Source organism: Xenopus tropicalis, chromosome 10, assembly GCF_000004195.4.
Source record: "Xenopus tropicalis strain Nigerian chromosome 10, UCB_Xtro_10.0, whole genome shotgun sequence".
In the NCBI taxonomy this organism is placed as follows: domain Eukaryota; kingdom Metazoa; phylum Chordata; class Amphibia; order Anura; family Pipidae; genus Xenopus; species Xenopus tropicalis.
In genome coordinates this window covers 28,716,133-28,737,735 of record NC_030686.2, presented here as the reverse complement: position 1 = coordinate 28,737,735, position 21,603 = coordinate 28,716,133, and the positions used below count along the sequence as shown (strand labels likewise).

The 21,603-nt window shown below is 40.2% G+C and overlaps 1 protein-coding gene across 6 annotated transcripts in view; it reads left to right on the top strand.

Annotated features, from left to right (window-relative positions):
* Positions 1-21,603, top strand: part of faap100 (FA core complex associated protein 100) — a 100,297-nt gene that overhangs the window by 8,333 nt on the left and 70,361 nt on the right. For 3 of the 6 annotated variants that reach the window (XM_004916351.4, XM_031894775.1, XM_031894776.1), the window contains exons 6-10: positions 406-1,142; positions 3,185-3,309; positions 3,812-3,928; positions 5,635-5,721; positions 6,680-7,733. In XM_004916351.4, coding sequence (XP_004916408.1) covers positions 406-1,142; positions 3,185-3,309; positions 3,812-3,928; positions 5,635-5,721; positions 6,680-6,814 — 1,201 coding nt within the window. In that variant the 3' untranslated portion in view covers positions 6,815-7,733. Of the gene's footprint in view, positions 1-405; positions 1,143-3,184; positions 3,310-3,811; positions 3,929-5,634; positions 5,722-6,679; positions 7,734-21,603 lie in introns of those variants that run through there. The other 3 variants (XM_004916354.3, XM_004916353.4, XM_004916355.3) reach the window with 1 other exon arrangement.

Below are 21,603 nucleotides of genomic sequence, written 5' to 3'. Positions count from 1 at the left end.
GGACACAAGTAATGAAAATAAAGTTTGAAGTTACAGGGTCTTTACCAGCGGTAAAGCACTTGAATAGTAATAGCAAATTCAAAGGCAAACACAAAATAAAAAGCGCATAAATGGAACTTCTCAAGTTATTAGCTTACCATTTATGGGGTACACAGCATGACTGGAAGGTTGTGACATATTTTAGAAAACTTTCATTTTGCTGCACCTTCACAGATCGGAAGCACTGTAAGGAAGGATACTGAAAAATAGTTTAATTATGTAAAAACAATCCTTGTGATAAAATATTACACATGTATAAAAACAATGTGTGCTCCAGTGATGCCACTGCAAAATAGCATATTCATAAGGCTAACTTTACAAAATCAAATAATGTTTTATTGTTTCCATTCATTTTCTTGTCCTCAGGGCCTCACCACTGAAGTCTCTTATAGAGCAGAGAAACCATTCTTTACTAAATCTCAATAAAGTAGTAGCAATAAGTCAGGCTGTACTGACCAGTCGGGGTGCTAACATGCCTGTGCGCTGCAAAGTGAAGCCATTATGGACTCGAAGACTTCAGCAGGATTGTTTGGTTGCATCGTGCATCCTAGAGAACAAGACTGACTTTATCTTGGAAAGTGGGTGGAACCTGTGTATTCATCTAAGTACAGAGGGCTCTGGTACCTCGTACTCCTTTTCTGTCATGAATCTGCAACCAGAAGAGAATATGGAATTTATTTTTCCTTTAGTCACAGAGGAAAGTGAACATTTGGAATTTCCTATTAAAATTACCTTTGCTTTGGTTTACAGTTTACAGGAACTTGATAAAAGCTCTTTTCAAGATCCCCAGTCTTCTTTATTTTCCCATACACAGTCTAGCATTTGCTTACCTCTACAAGAACATATCATTGACATTTTACAGTGCCTTCGTCTTAAACCACACACTGGGCAACCTTTCCCTACCACCTTTCATTGCATGTCTCCCTTGGATCCAGTAGAGGCATTTTTGAGGTCCTCTGGTGGAGCTGAATGCAAGCCTGGGCAACCAAGTGCCATCTCTAAAGCTATCTGTAATGCAGAAAGTAATTATGCAGTAACATTGGTGGCTTCTGTGAGAGTGGCATCTGTGATCCTGCATCGGGCTTTAAAGAAAGAAGACTCTGGTAAATGGGGAAAAAATGTATTTGGTATTTTAATATGTACTGTAAGCCTTTATTTTTGGGGAGATGTTCTGCTTTCTGTGCCTTAAACAAAAATTCAAGTGTAATAATGTTGAAAAGCCCATTCTTATAAGGGAAATGCGTGTGAAACGTATCTGTATGCTGCATTTTGTAGCTCACCAGGGAGAGATTAATACATGTGCATTTCTGCTGTCAGGGTTTAAAGTCACCATCCACTTATTGGTTTACTTCATGCCCTTTTTTCTGTTAAGACATTTTGCACTACTTGAGGAATGTGGTTATTTATTATTTCTTATGTCATAGAGTGGAATTCTATATCTCTCTCTCTCTCTCTCTCTCTCTCTCTCTCTCTCTCTCTCTCTCTCTCTCTCTCTCTCTCTCTCTCTCTCTCTCTCTCTCTCTCTCTCTCTCTCTCTCTCTCTCTCTCTCTCTCTCTCTCTCTCTCTCTCTCTCTCTCTCTCTCTCTCTCTCTCTCTCTCTCTCTCTCTCTCTCTCTCTCTCTCTCTCTCTCTCTCTCTCTCTCTCTCTCTCTCTCTCTCTCTCTCTCTCTCTCTCTCTCTCTCTCTCTCTCTCTCTCTCTCTCTCTCTCATCTATCTATCTATATCATGTATGTATGTTATAAGTGCATTTTAAATTATCCCTGTGGATTTACCTAATGTAAATATTAGGTGGTGCTGAAACTAAGTTTAAAGATAACATAACTGTTAGTGTCTCAACAATATTTTACTGCACTATCGGTTTTCTAGATCCACATTGCTTTTTAGTTGTTACAGCTACAACTTTTTACATGGAGACAGTAAAAAAAAACCTGTTATATTCAGGGTCGGACTGGGGGGTGAGGGGCCCCTGGGGTGGTAGCGGTGTCTCTGCCAGCCAGGGCCCTAACCCCGCAAGGGCCCCTGCCATGCACCCCTAACCCCCCGTAGGGGCCCCCGCCCTGAACGCGCATATATGAAATGTGTCCAGTGGACATCAGCGGCAAGGGGAAACAGCAATAGGGTCGGGTCTGGGGCCCACCTGGTATTTTCCCAGTGTCCCGGCGGCCCAGTCCGACACCGGTTATATCACTGCAGACACACAGAACAAATTTCAATGAGAAAAATGCATACTCTGGCATTGTCTGCACCCAGGATGACACAGTGCCTCTAAATGTAGACACAGTAGTGAGCTGAGTGTCAGGCCCATATGGTAGTAGACTTAAGAGACAGAAATCGAACACACATAATTAAAAAAAAAAAAAAAGACCAAGTGAAATGTTGCTAGGAACAGGATATACCCCTTTAACCTTCTACCCATTAGATCAATGTTAAACACTGCAGGAAAGAATTATATAGGGGAAATTGGTTTAATGGAATTACTTTTATATAAGTTTTATTGGGGTATAATATTAGCAAACCACATATTTTTTACAGATGTTGAAAATCTATTGCTTAAAGGAGAACTAAATCCTACCCAATCCCATCCTCCCCTCCACTGCTCCTTCTCGCAGCATCTATTCTTTTCAGAATTCTTCCTGTGTCCTGACCTACCATAAATTTGCAGATTTGTGCAGCAGCGTTTAAAGGGGCCATCTTCCCCTGTCCTTCTGACCTTCTTCTGGAGAAGCATGCACAGTTGAATCCACGTCCTGAATCAGCTTAAACTGCACATGCTTCTGCAATATCTGTATTGGAGAACTGACCGAAGAGGATCAGAAGACGGACAGAAGATGGCGCCATTAAACTCTGCTCGGAACTCTGTAGATTTATAGCAGGTTACCAAACAAGGAGACTTCTGAACACAATAGCTCTTGCAGGGAGGGAGTCCGAGAATTGGTTTAGTTCTCCTTTAATGAAATGTCACTGATTTTTATTTATAAATTAGCAACATTCTCTGTTGGGCTTGTTAGTGCATTATAGCCTTTTTTCTGATATACTGGCTCTGTTGTACTATACACCTGTACTTGCTAATATATATAATATACATGCTCTCACCTCTGCTTACAGTTGCATTGCACTGATGTCCTTGCTTTATGTTCCCACAGATACCTCGCTTTGCAGCTTGTTGTTTCACTGGCTCCTGTCAGCAGAGTTACCATTGTCCCAGAATCCGGTAGAAGTGCATGGCATGACCCCCAATGGAAGAGAATTTAGGCTACGAGTTGGGGAGGTAATCATTTTTGAAGTATAACTGTACAGGTTACAGTAAGTAAGGGCACTTGTATATGGCCATTGTCTGTTGACCTTGGAGAATTATATTCAGGAAACTTTTAACACCTTCCATATGCATGGGACTCTAGGAAAAGGTTAAAAGGGTTGTTCACCTTTAAGTTAACTTTTAGTATGATGTAGAGCAGGGATCCTAAACCTTTTTATAATGCACAATCTGGAAGCAGTTTTGGATTGCATGTCCAAGTACAAAGAACATTATTTCAAAATGTTTATAGTGTAGAGCTGCAAGTCTCCATTAGGGAAAGTCAGCAAGGTGTGAAAAAAATAGGTTTATATTAATTGATCCTTGTGTCTTCATGGGTTTTGTCATCAGAGACTCGGTTATATCATATGAGTTATTTAACCTGAATATTGCATGGTGGAATTAAACCACCTGCAGGGATGAATGATCATAGTACATGCCTTTGGAAAAAACCACTATTTTTGTATTTCTCTTTCAGGTATCTGCATATGATCTGTCCCCTGCCAACCCTATCCCAGCCACTGAAGTCCAAATAATATCTCCCCACTTGGATGCTCTGGCCTGTTTGCATTTGGCAGTGATCCGTCGCCTTCAGGTAAATTGATTGTGTTACATCCCCCCACGTACCTTTATCAAATATAGGAAACAAAACAAACATGACTGCTAAAGAAGTATTCTTGATTATTTGTATGTATTCATTTGTAAGAACCTGTTAAAAATACTAAAGGTGCAGCTTTATCAGATGCCGAGAAACAAATGGTTTTCCTTCAAGGTGAAAATCATTTTTAGCTTGTGTTCTTTTTTGTCAGGCTTTATAATGTTCTGTGTTCATCAGATATGAGTACCCTCATTAGTACTAATATAAGAGCTGTGTTTAATACCATACTGCCACTCTCAGGTCAGTCTCAGTAATAAAAAAATCAAATATTTCGGTTCGCTTTCTGTATATGTATGTACGCACATATGCCTCAAATGCAGCTAATGTGTGGCATTCTTTATATGTTTTGTGGGGGACTTGCTCTTTAAATAGTATTGGCAGCTCCACAGAGATTTTCAATAGAAAGTACATGTGTTTTATCTACCCGATGCTTTGCATATAAACTAAATTACAGTTCACTTGACTTTAGTGTAGCCAAAATAACAGGCGGTCCTGATACCACAGAATCCTAGCATTTTTAACCAAATCCACATGCAACTGTTCTCCCACACAACAGACTTGATCTCAGTGTTTAAGGGAACAATGAACAAATTAAACAACCTTTAGCTCCCCAGCTTACTCTCTGGTCTGAGAGAGCTCACACCCAGAGCCAAACCTCTTCTAGCAACATCTGGTGCTAATCAGCCCCCACCTTATTACCAGGTGCCCATTTTTTGCAGCCCTCTGTGCTGCTTCATGGAGGATTCTAGAACGGAATATACTTTCTATCTACGATCTCCCCCATCCATTTTGTTTATACATTTTTTTTTTTTTTTGGAGAAAATACTTTTTAAATGTGGTACCTTAGTGAATTGTGTCCCTTATGATGATATTTGAATGCAACACTACATTACCTTTCTTATCACTGGCTCACTTTCAAATGGAAGCGAAATATCCATTCTTATAAACAAAAGATGACCAAGTCCCTTTAAATCTGTGGTTCTCAAATTATGAGGCTGGACCCTTTACTGGGGCCTGGAACAGTAGGTAAGGGGACACAGCCTAATAGTGAGTTAGAATGATTGTGAAGGAAAATGCCATTATAAGCAGTGGAGGAAAATGCCATTATAAGCCAAGTTTATCAGAATAAAATTTAGGATGACAACTCATTTACTGTCCCAGATATTGATGAAACTATTTTTGAATGACGTCCATTAAATATCTATCCATTTTATCTTTTATTTTCTAATAAGCTAAGGGGTACAGACTAAAGGTTGGATCTTAAAGCATGTCTTAAACCACAATAATTTGAAAACCTCTGCTTTAACTGCATGCTTGTTAAGCGCTGATGAAACAAGTCTGTTCTAGCAGTAATATATATGTATTCATGTGATTACATAAATAACATGTGGCTTAAATTCCAGCCCAGTTAAACACATTTGTGGTAACAGGCTTGTCCTAACAAAAAGGCAATTTAATGTAAATTGTTTGGAGGAACAATTCATGGAGAGATGCATAGAATAAAGCAGAATATATATAAGAGGATTGTTGTTTTCAATTGCTTACAAAATACCATGGTGTGTACAATAATTTCCATTCTTGGCTCTGTTGGGCTAGTTGGTATTGGTGGTTTGTTTGAGCTAAAATGCTATCCATACTTCCAGATATTGGCAGAAAAATGTAACCAGGATGGCTGCATCTCCCCAGAAATAAATTTGGATAGCATCCAGAAACAGGTTATTGCCAGGGAGGTAAGTGATAAGTCCTTTTCTATTCTTCAGTATGAAAGACATGTTTAATAGATATCTTCCTGACTTTTGACCAGATATTGGTAAGACAGGCAGTTTTTATACCCAGGCCAATAAGACCAACTCGGTCTGGAGAAGCCAAGTCAGCAACTTTTATTGGTCCTTCTACCTACTACACCAGAGCAAGTTTTCTAGAGTTGCTACTCAACAATGTACTTTATAGGCTAACTGTATGAATGTTACACAACATTGTACAGGGACATTATTTTCTTACAGTATTTTATTCCCAAACCAAGGGTATTAATATGAAGTTGTTCCTCCCTTTGCTGATATAATAGCCTCTACTGTTCTATAAGGCTCTGGCACACGGGTCTGAGAGACCCGAAATCGCGGAAGTTTCCTCTCAAGGCAATTTCCACGATTTCAGGGAAATAGCGGCACCCCGTATGCCATCCCACCGATGATTTACATTTTCGCTGGTGGGATGGCATTTCGGGGAGATTAGACGTGGGATGGCATTTCGGGGAGATTAGACGCCCGCGAACAGAGACATTTGTCGTGGGTGACTAATCTCCCCGTGTGCCAGAGCACTAAAGGCTTAACAGATTGGCACCTCAACACAACCCTTTTGTCATTTATTACTTTTTTCTAACATGCAGTTTTAATTCTTTAAATTGTTATTATAGAAAGTGTAACGTAGGGGAGAATTATTATATTTTATATGGAATTTAAACAGCTTAAGGAGAAGTGTGGCTAGACATGTGAATAGACTTTAATGCAAGATATTTGAAAAAATATGTCTTTGCACTCAAAGATTGACACACACAAAAACAGCAGATCCCCTTTAATTATTCCTTAATGCCTCTCTCTCCTTTCCAGTCAGTCTGCCACATTTGCAGCAGGTCGGAAGTAGCATGCTTGCCTTTAATATTCACATGCTGATTTTTTTTCTGCTTCGCAGTCTTTATTAAAAGAAGTGAAATCCTTGCTGGACAATCTTTGTGTGAGGAAGGATCTAAGTTTTGAATCATCAGCCAAAAAGAGACTTTTATGTTTATACAAAGAGTTGCGGGACCCTGGCCTACTCTTGCTTTGATTTTGGAGTTCAGACTTTTTTTTACACAACTTTTTTTTTTCTTATGTCTAAGTAAGAATTACAAACTTAAGTGTCACCCTCAGTATCACTACAACATCCAGATTTAAACTATTCTTAAGTTCCAATTTCTTCTCTACCTCAATGCAAGGTTAATACTTTTCCCCTCCTGAAAATAAATATATGCAGTTCTCAGACTATAATTCACTATGGCCTTAACAGTTTTTACTACATTTTTGGCCATTGGTTGAGCTTGCCAGGCTCCTACTGTTGCCAATATTTATCTCCTCACTTTACTATCCTCATTTGTACACAACCATTCCTTAACACCATTGAGAACTGCCTGACACACATCTGCACACAGCATAAAGAAGACTTCTCTTGAAGCTCCCACAACCTACTGCATTGTCAGTCTGTTAAGCAAAGCATAGCTAGGCAGTGCTGTGATGAGGCAGAAGATGGCCATTGACATACAGGAATAAAGAGGTGAAAGGATTTTTCTGAAAAGGGAAATTCTGCAGAAGAGTACAGACAATTCTCTGAGCACTGCCAGTTAAATAGCTGAGTCGGAATATTTGCTTTCAGAGGGGGAGGGCAGGGAAGGCTACAGCAAACTATCAAACATATAAAAATCCCAAAGACTTTAATGCAAGATATTTGAAAAAATATTTCTTTGCGCTCAAATATCAACACACACAAAACAGCAGATCCCCTTTAATTATTCCTTAACACCTTTTTATCCTGTCCAGTCAGTCTGCCACATTTGCAGATAAATAATAGACTGGGAAAGATCTAGACGCTGGGATTTGCTGTGGTACCATCTGTTTAGTTAATGTATGGTTTGAATGTACTGAGCTGTGTATACAAGTAGTACTTTATGAATAAAAATATACATACATAAATTTGGGAACTTGGCAAGTCATTGCGAGTGTGGAATCTGCTTGATTACTTGCTTTTATTAGTTGTGCTTTAGTTTGCCTGCCTAAGCTGTAAGTCTGGGACAGAGCATCCAGACCCTACCTTGTCACTAGTGAGCTTCACAAATGTTTGCATTATTAGACTTTGGGCCAGAATCAGTCAGATGAGAAAGACTTATCTCCCTGTTCAATTCCATATCGTCCCATAGCCAAATGCAATTCAGTGAAAAAAACTTGTCTCCTTGTCTATCACATAGAAGACTCTATTTAATTGTATAGGAAAAACTGGAACTAAATTAGGTAAAAAGTTTTCCTCTCTCCTCGAATTAAATCTCGCCTATACATTTTCATGTGATAAAACATTATTTTATGATTTGTCATTGATTTTAATCTGGTCTTTTATGACCTGCTCTAAAATGAGCATGGCCAAGCTAGTGTCTTTTAGGGATGACATAAGTACGTGAAAAGCTTAATGTATAAGAAGATTATAAAGGTAATTGCTTTTAGATTTTTTTTCCCTCATCCCTTTCTGCATTCCCACCTTTAGCCTAGCTGAATGGTCTAGTCGTACATCCTGCTTGGCTTATTGTCCTAACCATACTTACCCCCGCACTCTGTTGCTGAAGGTCACTCTCTGTTTGCGATTCTCTTGCTTAGCTTTTCTATGACTACTTAAGGAAACGCAGATCAGAAGTGCATAGTTTATATTCCAAGAGTTTCTTATACATAATTTACAGTATCTGAAGCCTTAGTTAATTCATTTGATGTGCAGCTGTTGTCGTAGCTTACACACTAGGGTGGATTTTACCAAAGCACTGCATAGTTTAAATATGAAGGTGAAAAAAATAAACATAATCATGCTGCAGTTTACTTTTTGCTTGCCTTTGCAGCAAATACAATATGATTAGAAGTTCTGGTAGCTCATGGTGTGGGATAAGTCAATGCAGATGGGCTATTAACTGCAACTAAAAAAGCAATGATGGCAGGTTGAGGCTGGATCTGTAATTGAGGCAGACAGGTTCCTTACCAGCTATGTGCTTATTATTATACAATGTATTATCTCCTGTGTTTCCTAAACTGTAGGTTGTCGTTTTGCACCCTTTAAAGGAGATGAAAAGGGAGGTGCCAAAAAGTTTGTAACTCTTCATTGATTATAATGACTTACCTTAGGCTTTTGCCGCTGTGTTTGCTTGCTGTAAACTGCTCTGGCCGGGGTATAACCGTAGGAGCACCAGGCCACCATCATCTTCTTTAGGCCTGTTCTTGGTGTTCCGCTCTTGGTGCGTAAAGTGAAAAGCCAGCTTAGAAGCAAAAAATCGCTTTTAACTCTACTGCACTGACCCATTATCAATATATATAGGAAATTAAGACATTCTATGCATTAGTATACCAAGAAATGCCCTCCCCTTTAAGCAAAACAGGGATTGTTTGTCCATATATTGCAATATACTTCAAGCTGGCCAACTGCTTCAAAGTCATCCCCGGTCTGGCCAGTCCTACACGCACTTTTATCTAATTCATTAAAGGGATTGTCATGATTTTAATGGCGTATTTTTTGTTTCTAAATTACACTATTTACATAGCAAATAATTCCACACCCATGCTTTTAAGTGCCTGTATGTTACACAACCACTTAGATTGTAAGCTCTACGGGGCAGGGACCTCCTACTGTGTCTCATACCACATGGCACTTATATATATATATATATATTTATTTATTGTATTTATTATATCACTTGTCCTCCCTGTGTGCAATTTTGTATTCTGTAAGATTGTAAAGCGCTGCGTACCCTTGTGGCGCTTTATAAATAAAGTTATACATACATACCCACATTAATGGTGGTACCACAGCAAAAACCCAAATGGTTGGTGTAGGGATATCACCCTTCATTCATATGTGAAAGAATTATTATGTCATTTTAAGACACACCCTTAAATCCATAAGCCTCCTCCTCCCCTCTGGATAGCACAGCAACCCCCAGCACATAATTATATATGACTATTTCCAAATGCTAACAAACTTCCAGAACAAACCACCTTCCACAGGCAGCATAGGGCAGGCAGAGTAAGGGGTATATTTATCATGCTGTGTAAAAAGTGGAGTGAAGCATTACCAGTGATGTTACCCAGGGCAACCAATCAGCAATTAGATTTCAACTGTTAGGAAATCAAAGCAAAGCATCTGATTGGCTGTTATGAGCAACATCACCGGGAATGTTTTACTCCACTTTTTGCACAGCATGATAAATATACCCCTTAGGCACATAGGCAGCATAGGGCAGGCAGAGTATGACACACACAGGCAGCCATAGGCAGAGGGTGACTTTTTTGTTTGGGGAGGCTAAAGATGGGCCACACAGAGACTGACCTACAGCTAATGTGAGACTTAGTGGATTTGCTGCTGGTGTAAAAAATCAACCTCCCAACTACCTCTTGCCGTTCCCACTGACTGAGTGGGAGAGCTTTTTTAACTTAAAATGCTTAGGATGTAAAAGTATTCATACGTGCACTTCTGTGAGGGGTTCTCCATCCACTTGTATTTGGCATCACTTAGCTTAAAGGGGTAGTTCACCTTTATATTAATTTTTAATATAATATTGATATTCTGAGACAATTTGCAGTTGGTACTTTTTATTCAGCAGCTCTCCATTTGGTATTTCAGCAGCTATCTGGTTGCTAAGGTCTAATTTATCCTAGCAACCAGGTAGTGGTTTAAACAAGAAATGGGAATATGAATAGTTAAGGGGTCAGCATGGAAAAATAAGTAATAAAAAATAACAATAATAATAAAATTGTAGCCTCGCAGAGCAATACTTTTGTGCCGGGCTTAGTGACCCACATTTGAAAGCTGGAAAGAGGCAGAAGAGAAAGGCAAATTATTCAAGAACTATAAAAAAAATTAATTAGGAAGACCAATTGCAAAGTTGCTAGAAATAGGCCATTCTATAACATACTAAACGTTAACTTAAAAGTGAACCTCCCCTGTAGATGTGTTTTAGTTAATTTTATAGAGAGAGAGGCAGTGGGTACTGATATCCCAGGCACATTATATACAGTGAGACGCAGTCTGTATTTACAAAACCAGCACATTATATACAGTGAGAAGCAGTGGGTATTGATGGCAGATATTCAGGCCCTGGCACTATAACACTGGCACTGATACACAAGATTGGCCCCACTGTACCGAAATAGAAATGACAAAAGTAAAAAACAAAATAGTAAGTGCAAAAAACAACAAATATATAAAAGCGCAATGAGCTTTTTAAGGGGGAAAGCGTTAACTTACCATCCATCTCTTAGGGTAGGGGATAGGGATATTATAAATGTCAGGTCAGGCAAAAAACAATTTAATTTCAACTAGTGATTCAGCCTTTAGAACTGTATAGTACCTGTGTATAGTACCTGTGGGAGTGGGATGAAATCTGCAGCAAAAGTTGAGAGTTGGTTCTCAGGTAAAGTATACAGCCTCCAGATTCTTCTTTTCAGTCTTCATTTCTGCACTGCCTTCAGTTTGCAAAATCTCCCGATCCCTGTATGCATGTGTGCTTTGATTGGTCAATTTTACTGTCTGTCAAGAAAGCTGTGCTCTGATTGGAGAATCCACAAGAAGAAAGATCCAGTCGGAGCACAAGCAGAATCGGCTTGCAGGAACAGAAGATTTGCAGGACAGCACAGAAACGGAGTGAGGTTTTTTTTGTTTTCTTTTTTTTAAGGTGCCAAGCAGGTTTGGGGAGGCTTAGCCTCCCCTAGCCTTTATTGAAATTCCGCCTATGCAGGCAGCATAGGGCAGGCAGTGTAGGGCAGGCAGTGTTTGGCACAATCAGGCAGGGTAGGGTAGGGCAGGCAGCGTATGACACACACAGGCAGCATAGGGCAGGCAGAGTATGGCACATACAGGCAGTACTCTGCCTGTTGGTGCCATAATCTCCCTGCTCTGCCCTACCTGGGTGTGCCAAACTCTGCCTGCCCTACGCTGCCTGTGTTTGTCATACGCTACCTGCCCTACTCTGCCTGTTTGTGCCATATGTTGCCTTTCCTATGCTGCCTGTGTGTGCCATACTCTGCCTGCCCTATGCTGCCTGTGTGTGCCATATTCTGCCTGCCCTATGCTGCCTGTGTCTGCCATATTCTGCCTGCCCTACCCTGCCTGTGTGTGCCATACTCTGCCTGCCCTATGCTGCCTGTGTGTGTCATTCTCTGCCTGCCCAATGCTGCCTGTGTGTGCCATTCTCTGCCTGCCCTATGCTGCCTGTGTGTGCCATACTCTGCCTGTCTTATGCTGCCTGTGTGTGCCATACTCTGCCTGTCGTATGCTGCCTGTGTGTGCCATACTCTGCCTGTCTTATGCTGCCTGTGTGTGCCATACTCCGCCTGCCCCATGCTGCTTGTGTGTACCCTACTCTGCCTGCCCTATGCTGCCTGTGTGTGCCATACTCTGCCTGCCCTATGCTGCCTGTGTGTGCCATACTCTGCCTGCCCTATGCTGCCCGTGTGTGCCATACTCTGCCTCCCCATTGTTGCCTGTGTGTATGGCACACACAAGTGGCATACAGCAGGGGTCTCAAACTCGCGGCCCGCGGGCCATTTGCGGCCCTCGGTACAATATTTTGTGGCCCGCACCAATGCCTTCGCAAAAGCAATGAATGGATCACGATTTTTATTGCGATTCAAGGGATAATGCAAGGCACGGCGGGCGGGAGCTGCTGATTGCGGAAATGACGTTATGCCATCATAACAGTTATTATGGGAAGACGTTCTGTGTGCACAATTAGCTCCTTAGTTAGCAGCTAATTGTGCACACAGAATGTCTTCCCATAATAACTGTTATGATGGCATAACGTCATTTCCGCAATCAGCAGCTCCCGCCCGCCGTGCCTTGCATTATCCGATAAAGTCCATGAAGGCTTGCATTTTGTGAAATCCCTTATGCGGCCCAGCCTCATCCTGACTTTGCCTCCTGCGGCCCCCAGGTAAATTGAGTTTGAGCCCCCTGGCATACAGTGACACAATGCTGGCACTGCTCCTACTGTCTGAGGCGTGAACAGGTGAACAATGTGGGGCTTACATCCTGAATCTGAGGTGTTAACAATGCAGGGGTTCAGTTTATCTCAGTAATGATACCATTTAAATCTTACACAAAGGTAAGCAGTCACAGCAGCCAGACAGGTGGGGGGCTGCGGGCTGCTAGTTGGACAGCCCTGGCTTATAGTATTCTGGAAAGATATTAAGGAATTTATCTTTTTTGAAGAGATCCCCATAGACATTTTCAATGCTTTCCTGGGAAAACCACGCACCCTTATCTCGAGACAAGAGAATAAGTTGTTGAACTACATTTATAGCGCTGCTAGGGTCTCCATTAGCGAAAAATGGAAGTCAGTAACAACCCCCACTATAGGCAAGCTCATAAACTGTATGCAAGAGATGAAATTAATGGAGGAGATGAACTCAAGGCATAAAGGGTTAATCCTGTTGCATGAAAAGGTCTTGTCGATATGGTTTTACTATTTTTTTCTCAGCGCTGCGGAATATGTTGGCGCTTTATAAACAAATGTTAATAATAATAATCTCAGCATAGGGCATGTTAATTCCCTAGCCCAAGATAATAACTTCCATCCCAATACTCCACTTAACGCTGCCCAATTTAATGTAGCCCATAATCTTGCTCTCATAGCACAATATTGTTGCTATCCATCTATACAGCCGATAATGCCAGAGGCAACCATAACCTACATACCACCCCGGAATCTGATCTGTGTTTGCTCTCTTTTTTCCTTAGTACTTGTTCAGCATGTTTAAACATTTTTGAATTGTTTCATACAAGATATGAATGTACAATACTGTGTTTGTAAAACTGCATAAAACCCAAAAAACATAAGTTACAAATGAACACTCTGTGATTAAAAGACCACTTACATAGTATAATAACTGTTAAATAATATTTATAAATGTGGGGTTCATCAAGCATAATGGTTATGAAGGTTATTGTACCATCCACAGCTTCCTTTAGTTCTCCAGTTGGTTTGGAGCTGTATAAATTTAAGCTAATGGACTGGTTGCTAGCAAGCTGCTTTCCCTATGTGCTGACAGCTTATCAATTATTGAAACCCACTAGTGCTTCTGATAACCTTATCCAGCCACTAGGTCCAGCTACAGCTCTGTGTATTACACTGACTGGAATCAAACCTTCCCAAGCTAACAGTATGTTGACCTGTAAAGCTCTTAAATATTGGCTACATGATGCCCATTATTTTACTTACAGAATCTTTGAGAATGCAATGAGCATGTATGTCTGTCTCATTCCTTCTACTAAAAGCACCTGCCTTGTGTTTGTGTCCAGCTGTCAGTAGAACAGATTCTCATTCTTCCCCAGTAGTGTTCACTTTTCCCATGGGTCGTTTTCTAAACGCTGATGTAATAGCAATACATGAAATTTCACTGTATCAAGTCATTTCCTTTCATGGGATATGCAAATGCTTCCATCCATCTATATGTGTACACCATCAAGTGCAAGCAAAGCAGCATTACTGGATTAAACCATTGGATCCTGAAGGTGCGCTGTGTTGACATAACTGGCAATAATATATGAGTGAGTTCCTGTTGGAATGGTTATTATTTATTTATAAAGTGCCAATGTATTCTTCAGCACTGTCATGTCTGTATTTATAGCCCTACTTTAAAAGCAGTCGAAAAAAAAAAAAGCCTAAGTTACTGTAGTGAGGGCCCAGCACAAAAGTTTGCATTCTGTGTAGGTTTGTTAAGGTCTATTAAAGAAGCAGAGATTCAAGATGCCCCCCCAAAATGTTCCCATCTATTTGTCACATATCTGTTACAGTACATGTAATTGTGCATTGGCCCTATTTATTTCAATTTTGTGATATATTCTATAGGGATAGATCCTAGGGTTGTGGGGGGCCCCAGATCCACTCTCCCATCTGAAAATTCATATATCTGCAAGCAGGAGGGGATGGTGATTAGTGGGTGCTGTGGCCCCTACAAAGATTTTTTTGCAGGGGACTGGCACAGTGTAGTTACACCACTACCCATAGTACCTCAAAAGCCGTTAAAAAGGGCACAAAACCATTGTCAATATATCAAGCAATAAAAACAATGCATTTACATTAGTATATACCTACATTTATATCATAGAGAACTGGTTCATATTGTTGTTGACTAAGGTTTGTATTCTTAATATCTATGGGTTATTTAGAGAACCATCTGCATTATCCTAACAATCGAAGTACTTGTGAGGTCAGTGCCTACATTTCTCTCTTGTGCATACTTTACATCATTGCTCCGTTTTCAGGCATAGAGGCTTTATGGATATGGGTGTAATTAGAGGTCATTAGCTGTGTTTTCAAGGTTCAGAAGGATCTTTTGACAAGAAGCAGATGGTTGGTCTGTGCTTGGGGCTGTAGGGAGCAGGGCAAGCTAATTTCATTTGAGAGACAGTATTGTGGATTTTCCAGTAATAAAACATTTTTTGATGACACAGGACTTGTTTAAAATACATTTACTTCTAAATCTATAAGCCTAAGTGCAAATGTGGTCGCACATAAATGGCCGCACATGTTGTCAGTATTGGCACCATACTTGCAACCAAGCATGCTTCTTGCTCATACATGTACATTGTAGTTGCGCTAAGTGCACTTGTCAGTTTACTGGTAATAGAGCTCCTAGATGGCCAGTCAAAAAGGGCCAAAGTTAATGGGATACTGCCCCCAAAATAAAAGGGCATATCTGCAGTCCATATCAAAATAGAATCCCAAACTCAATACAAAGTCTTTACTTAAAAAATTTTATTTCTATTCAGAATATCCTTATTAAAAACATACAGACACCCACAGAGTGCTGCCTTACACGTTTCATACCCTTCTTGTAGTCGTAAGCAGTTGTATCCCTACAGATACCAAAACACTCTATTAACACCACAGTTTCCCCATTGTTAAAAAACTAAGTGCAATTGTGTCCATCATAAAAATGCAGTGTTTTGCTGTGTCAGTGGAACTATGGAAGCATATGGAAGTGGTTCCATTTTTCTCAGCCAGAAAAAGAGCTGCTGAAAAAAAGTTTGGAATATGGGATAGGCCTAAGACAGTGGGGGTGGGGTTTTGGGCACTTAATATGTACATGAGGGCCGGTATATTTTCAGGTTGGCTCTTTGCCACTGCCATGTAAACATGACCTATATCAACTAGTAATGAGCATATTTTTCGCCAGGTTTCACTGTGAAAAAACACCCATAGATTCCAGTAGCCACTAAAAACACCCACCGACTTCTGTGCATTAGGTGAATTTTTGCTATTTCATGAGGAAAGCGAAATGGACAGATTTGCCCATCACTAGAGACAACATAGATTAAAAGGTTGACAAGCTGAAGCTCTGAATGCAGGTGAAACATCTAACATCTGGTCGTTTGGCAGCTCTGCACAGTGCCGTACAGAAACACACATGTGCGCGGATAGCTTACGTAATGGTAGTAAAGAAAGCGCACGATCTTTCCCATGACCAATGGTCGCAGGTAAGATCGTAATTGTAACTTGTATGGTTACCTTAAGAGGATTAGTTAGTTGAAGATTTTGAACAAAGAGAGAGGTTTCTATCTAGGGGTAGTTAGGTTGACAGTATAGAGCGGTTAAGATGTCAGTGGGAAGGTATAGCATGGAACAACTAACAAATATCTGTGGCCCATAGCACAGCAAGTGTTTGCTCCGTCAGTGGATACCACTTGGCCTGCTACTATAGAATGTTATCAATGGCTTAAACACACTTTAATGCACATCTTCAGGCTTAAAACTGCCTATTAGCTCTGTCAGGCATTTCCCCACTGGCTAACCAAATGCCTGGTGTGGCATGGGCCTAAATGTTATAGCTATGATATGAGCTTTTATCTTTGAGAATAGATTACTGCAGTAGATTGTATATTTGAATATCAAGATAAGATTTAACTGTGGCCCATTGCTTGGTCATTTATTTGCCTTTTATAGACTTTCATTAGGTGCAAGAGTGATCTAAAAAGGTGGGTCCAGTCTCGGTCAACCAAATGCAATTAAATGATACACAGCTGACTAAAGAGTTCCTTTTAAAGAACTCCGTAAAAACTACACGTCTATAGTGAATGAATGGGGAATAAAATGCATATGAGATTTGCTGGAAGTAATACTGTCTGGCTACAGCAATTAAGGGCAGTGTGCATTGTGCAACAAATGAAAGTAGCTAAAACCACTCAAGCAGATGTCTCGAAAGTACTTGGGAATAAACAATAAAGGTAACAAGTAGAAAGAAAAGGCATTGGTAGGTTTTTGGTGGAGTGTATAGCTTTATTAAGCTTTACGTTGTTGTTTTTTACCCAGAGGAGAGAAACACATTGTTTTCAGGAATTATATTTAGGGGGTGTTTTGAAGAGATGAACTGCATTTTTAGAGTTTGAGTGGGAACACTGGACTGCTCCATATTCCACTGAGTACTGAAGTTGTAGGAGGCTGCTGAGATTCTGTCGGTTAGAATTTGACACTCTGCTGCCTGCATGCTGCCTGTAGAGGCTCCTGCCAGGCTGCACGGTCCATTTGGCCTCTTAACTGACAGATCTGGGTCTTGTGCTGCTGCCCTTTAGGGATAACCTAATTGGATTTCAGCCAGATAAGAGAGAAAACATACTCCACCCTAACACACAACAGGGTGTTTAACTGCGCACAAGTGGCTAGTTCATCTCCACTTTGGAAGAGAATCTAGGACCAGACTAAAGATGAATTGGCCAGGTAATGGACCATTGGACCCAAGCTCATTAAATTATGTTGCAGTCCTGTGGCCATAGATAAGCCCCTCAGTCTTGCTATGCCCTAAATCACCATACATTACACTGTTTAGTGGTTTCAGGCCACTGACTTATCCTGATTTAAAAAAAAAAAAAAAAAAAATCATGTATAGTGCCGCATGTAGTAGAAACAATACATTACTGTTATATTATGAAGGGTTATATTCCAGTAACATAAAACAGATTCTTAAATACCAACTATTTATGAGGATGAGGAGTATGGCAAGGTCCAAACATTGTTGATAACTATGCCTGCATGCATATATATATATATATATCTCCATGCAGGCACTAGAGAGAGAGAGACAGTGAGCTTGAAACGCAGCGCATTTACAAAACAAAAAAAAAAAACAAAGGCAAAAAAGGCTGCAAAAATAGTATCAGCATGTAGGACTTACAGTATGTGCAAAAATATAATGCAATCGACATTTCCGTCCTACATAAAAGACCTTTGATGTCTTGATGAAGTTCCTCTGTGTAGGACCGAAATGTTGACTTACACCTTTAAATTTTTGCACATAATTTAAATCCCTTGAGTGCTCTGTGTTCTACATGCTGATATATATATTTATTTCTAAGTAAATTTTACAGTAATAGGCTTATGCCAGCAGAGGTCAGCAAACACTTTGTCAAGCTAAATGGCAGAGGAATTGTAGCCTGTTCCTTTAAAATAAATAAATGTGACTTGTAGAATTCAGGGCTTACAAGGCATACAATACTCCCGGAAGGAACAAAGCTCTTTGTTCTGTGACAGCTCCGATTATCACAGGCGACAGCACAGGCAGAGATTACTGGCTTCATAAGGGAGGAAAACCACATGGTGTTGCAGAACAATCCACAGGGCTCATGGGCTTCCTGCCAGGTGCTAATCACATTATCATCCAGCAGTGAATCGGTTAAATTAGGATGAATCTTGTTTGTCCATCTTGCTACAGCCTATTGATTTATTCTTTATTCCCCCTTGCGATGCCCAAGATGTGAAACTGAAGATGGTGTTGAACTATAATTTAGGATATTCTTATCTGGGCATCATCTTCAAGGTGTTTGTTTATTCTCCCCATCTCTGTATTGGATTTATGAGTACTGGTATCCTTCCACACACAAACATATGGGCAGGTTCAATGGATGCTGATGAAATTGACCCAAGGGAATTGTGTGGAGATGATAGGACCTTAGAATGTAAGCTCCTTTGGGGCAGTAACTGTTGTAAATGGGCTGAAACCCTGTAAAATGCCCAGTAACGTCAGCACGGTCACTGTATAAAAAATGATTTTAATAGTTGCTGAAGACATTCAACAGGCTCAAGATTTCAACATGCATGGCCTGAAGGAGGCGCTGTGTCACTGCTAAGCTATATTTTCCTAACCAGGCTTTAGGAAATATCATGTGGAAGGAAAAAAGAAGGTTTTAACTTTCCTGTGCAATGAGGATTTGGGAAACTGCTTTACATTTTTGTATGACTGTTCCAAACCGTAGACTGTTATTGGGATTTCCATCCTGACATTGTGCATATTGTGAAGACCCTATCGTTCATTCTAGCTTCCTAATAGAATCATGTATACCTTTTTGCTTGAACTTCACACAGCATGCAGTAATATTAGGGGGTAAAAGCTCCTAACATAGCTTTCACTGCAGAAAGACTTTGCTGTAGTTCTATGCAAGATGCATCACATGTATTTACTTTGTGAAGAGACTCTTGTTGCCTAAGTAATGAATTTTATTGTTCAAGGATGCAAAAACACAAGAGCTATTAACAACCCAGATGACAGGCAGCTTCCTGCTGATTTCCTTGCTGCAGCACAGTCTGTGGGAAGAGCTTGGCATTTCTTAGTTACAGGGAATGAAGACCCTTAGCACGCAGCCTCGCCCATCCTTTAACTGGTTAGTTTGCAAAATCGCACATGAAAAGCCAACCAGAATTGTGTAGTTCCATTTGCATTAAAAGCACATCAGCTGCTGGCCAAGTCCCTGCAATACTTGCCTGTCACCATGTGGAGTCAGCACAGTCTTTTTCCCCATCTCAATACCCTAGCAATGGCCTGAGCTCAAGTCCTGGGGATCTGGAATGTTAATGTCTGTTCCCACAATTAACATTCTCATTGTTATTCCACAGTAAGCTGCTGCGCCTTTACACAATTTACAATACACTACAGCATTTACTGCCACTGAAAAAAGAAATGCTAAGCACGACTATAACTTCCATACCAAAAAAATACAAGGTGCTAATTACCAGCAGGGTCCTTCTGGGGATACTGCCCAAAGGCTTGCAACATCCTTAGAAGACCCTTTAGCTTGCATCTCAGTGAGAGCCCATGAGTGGTCTGCAGCCAGAATCGATATGGTATTCTGCAAGCCTTGCAACTTCTCTCCTTCTGTTTTGCTCTTTCAAATGTGCCTTGTGAACTTTTAGTTATATTGTTACAAGTCATAATAGCAATATACACTTGTAGAGTAACTGACTGATCACATTCAGATTTCCTAAGTATAACACAGAGAGCTTAATGTCTGATTATCTCTTGCATCCACATTTGCACCCACCATATTCCATTTATTATTTAAAGCATTAAAAGTACGGGATGCACTGACTCCAGGATTAATGAAAATCCTGTTTCTTTTTCCGGGAATTGGTTTGTCCACAGCCAGGCTGAATCCTAACCTGTTAAGAAATGTGACTTTAAATCTTTGAACAATGAATTGATGCCATTTGTTGCTTACATTTTAATATGTAAATTTGGCTTTGGATTTAGTTCAGTTCAGTGGGACGAAAATGTTGAGTTTTAGGCCCCAAAAAAAGACAGACAATACATAACTCATATTTTACCAAAAGGTGAACAGAGCAGCAATGCAGTGTAAAAAAACAGCAATACAATTTCAATTTCCAATGTGTCACCACAATACATAATAATATACACAGTTTCTTATCCCCTGGGCCTGAGTTACAGACCCATAAAAGAATGAACAATACACAACACATATTACAGCAAAAAAGTGAATGAGGCAGCAATGCGGTGTGTAAATCAATGCAATTTCAGTTTTCCAATGTGTCACTACTACATAGCAAATAACCATATTATTTTTACATAGTAACTACCATATTAGTTGTTAGTTGGTCAAGCGGAACGTTATGGATTCAGGGCTCCCCTAATTACAAATCTGCGGAACTATAGGGCTGGCTGAGAGCCATACAAATCCCATGGAGTGCCAAATCTTGGTCTTCAGGCTACTAGTGCTATAGTGCAAATGTGTGCAGCCAAATGAGTGTAGCCCTTTTCAATGGATTTTTAGAGATGTCTATGATATCCTATACATTTATTTAAATTCCAGAGCGCAGCAATAATGATAGCAAGTGATGCTGCACCTAGATGAATAGCAAATGGTGTATTCTCCACCTGCTTTTTTTGCAGCAGTGACACATGGATTCCATTAAAGAAAATGGCAGGCTTCATGGCTATGTTTGGGCGCACTTCTTCATTGGGCAGTCATCACCATTGGAGAATACACCAAATAATACACCTGAATAATAGATTACAGGTTGGAAAATGGTATTTCTATGAACTGAATTGATATAAATCAAGTTAGAATTCCAGGTATATCTGTGATTGATGGAAAGGAGAGTTACTGAGGCATTTTTGAGGCCTGTGCCAGTTGTAGCAGCCTGTAGTTGCAATACTGCTAAACACTGCCACCTAAGCAAGTTTTTCATCTTCCTCTTGGCATTTAGTTGTTGTACCTAGTCCAAAAGTGACTACAATTTTTTCCAAATGAAAATATACATTTTTCTAAAACAGTTTGTTTTTTTAGGAAACACAGTACCCTGGCCATACCGGTTTATGAGGGTGCATATTTAGTGGTTGACAATAGTGGGGCTTAATTCCCCCAAGGGTTGATTGGTCAGATTAACCCCAAAACAGCCAATATATAAATACCTTAGAGCAGGGATCCCCAACCTTTTATACCCGTGACACGTTTAAATGGAAAAAGTGTTGGGGAGCAACACAAGCATGAAAAAGGTTCCTGGTGGTGCCAATAAGAGCAATAATTGGCTATTTAATAGGCCCCATGTA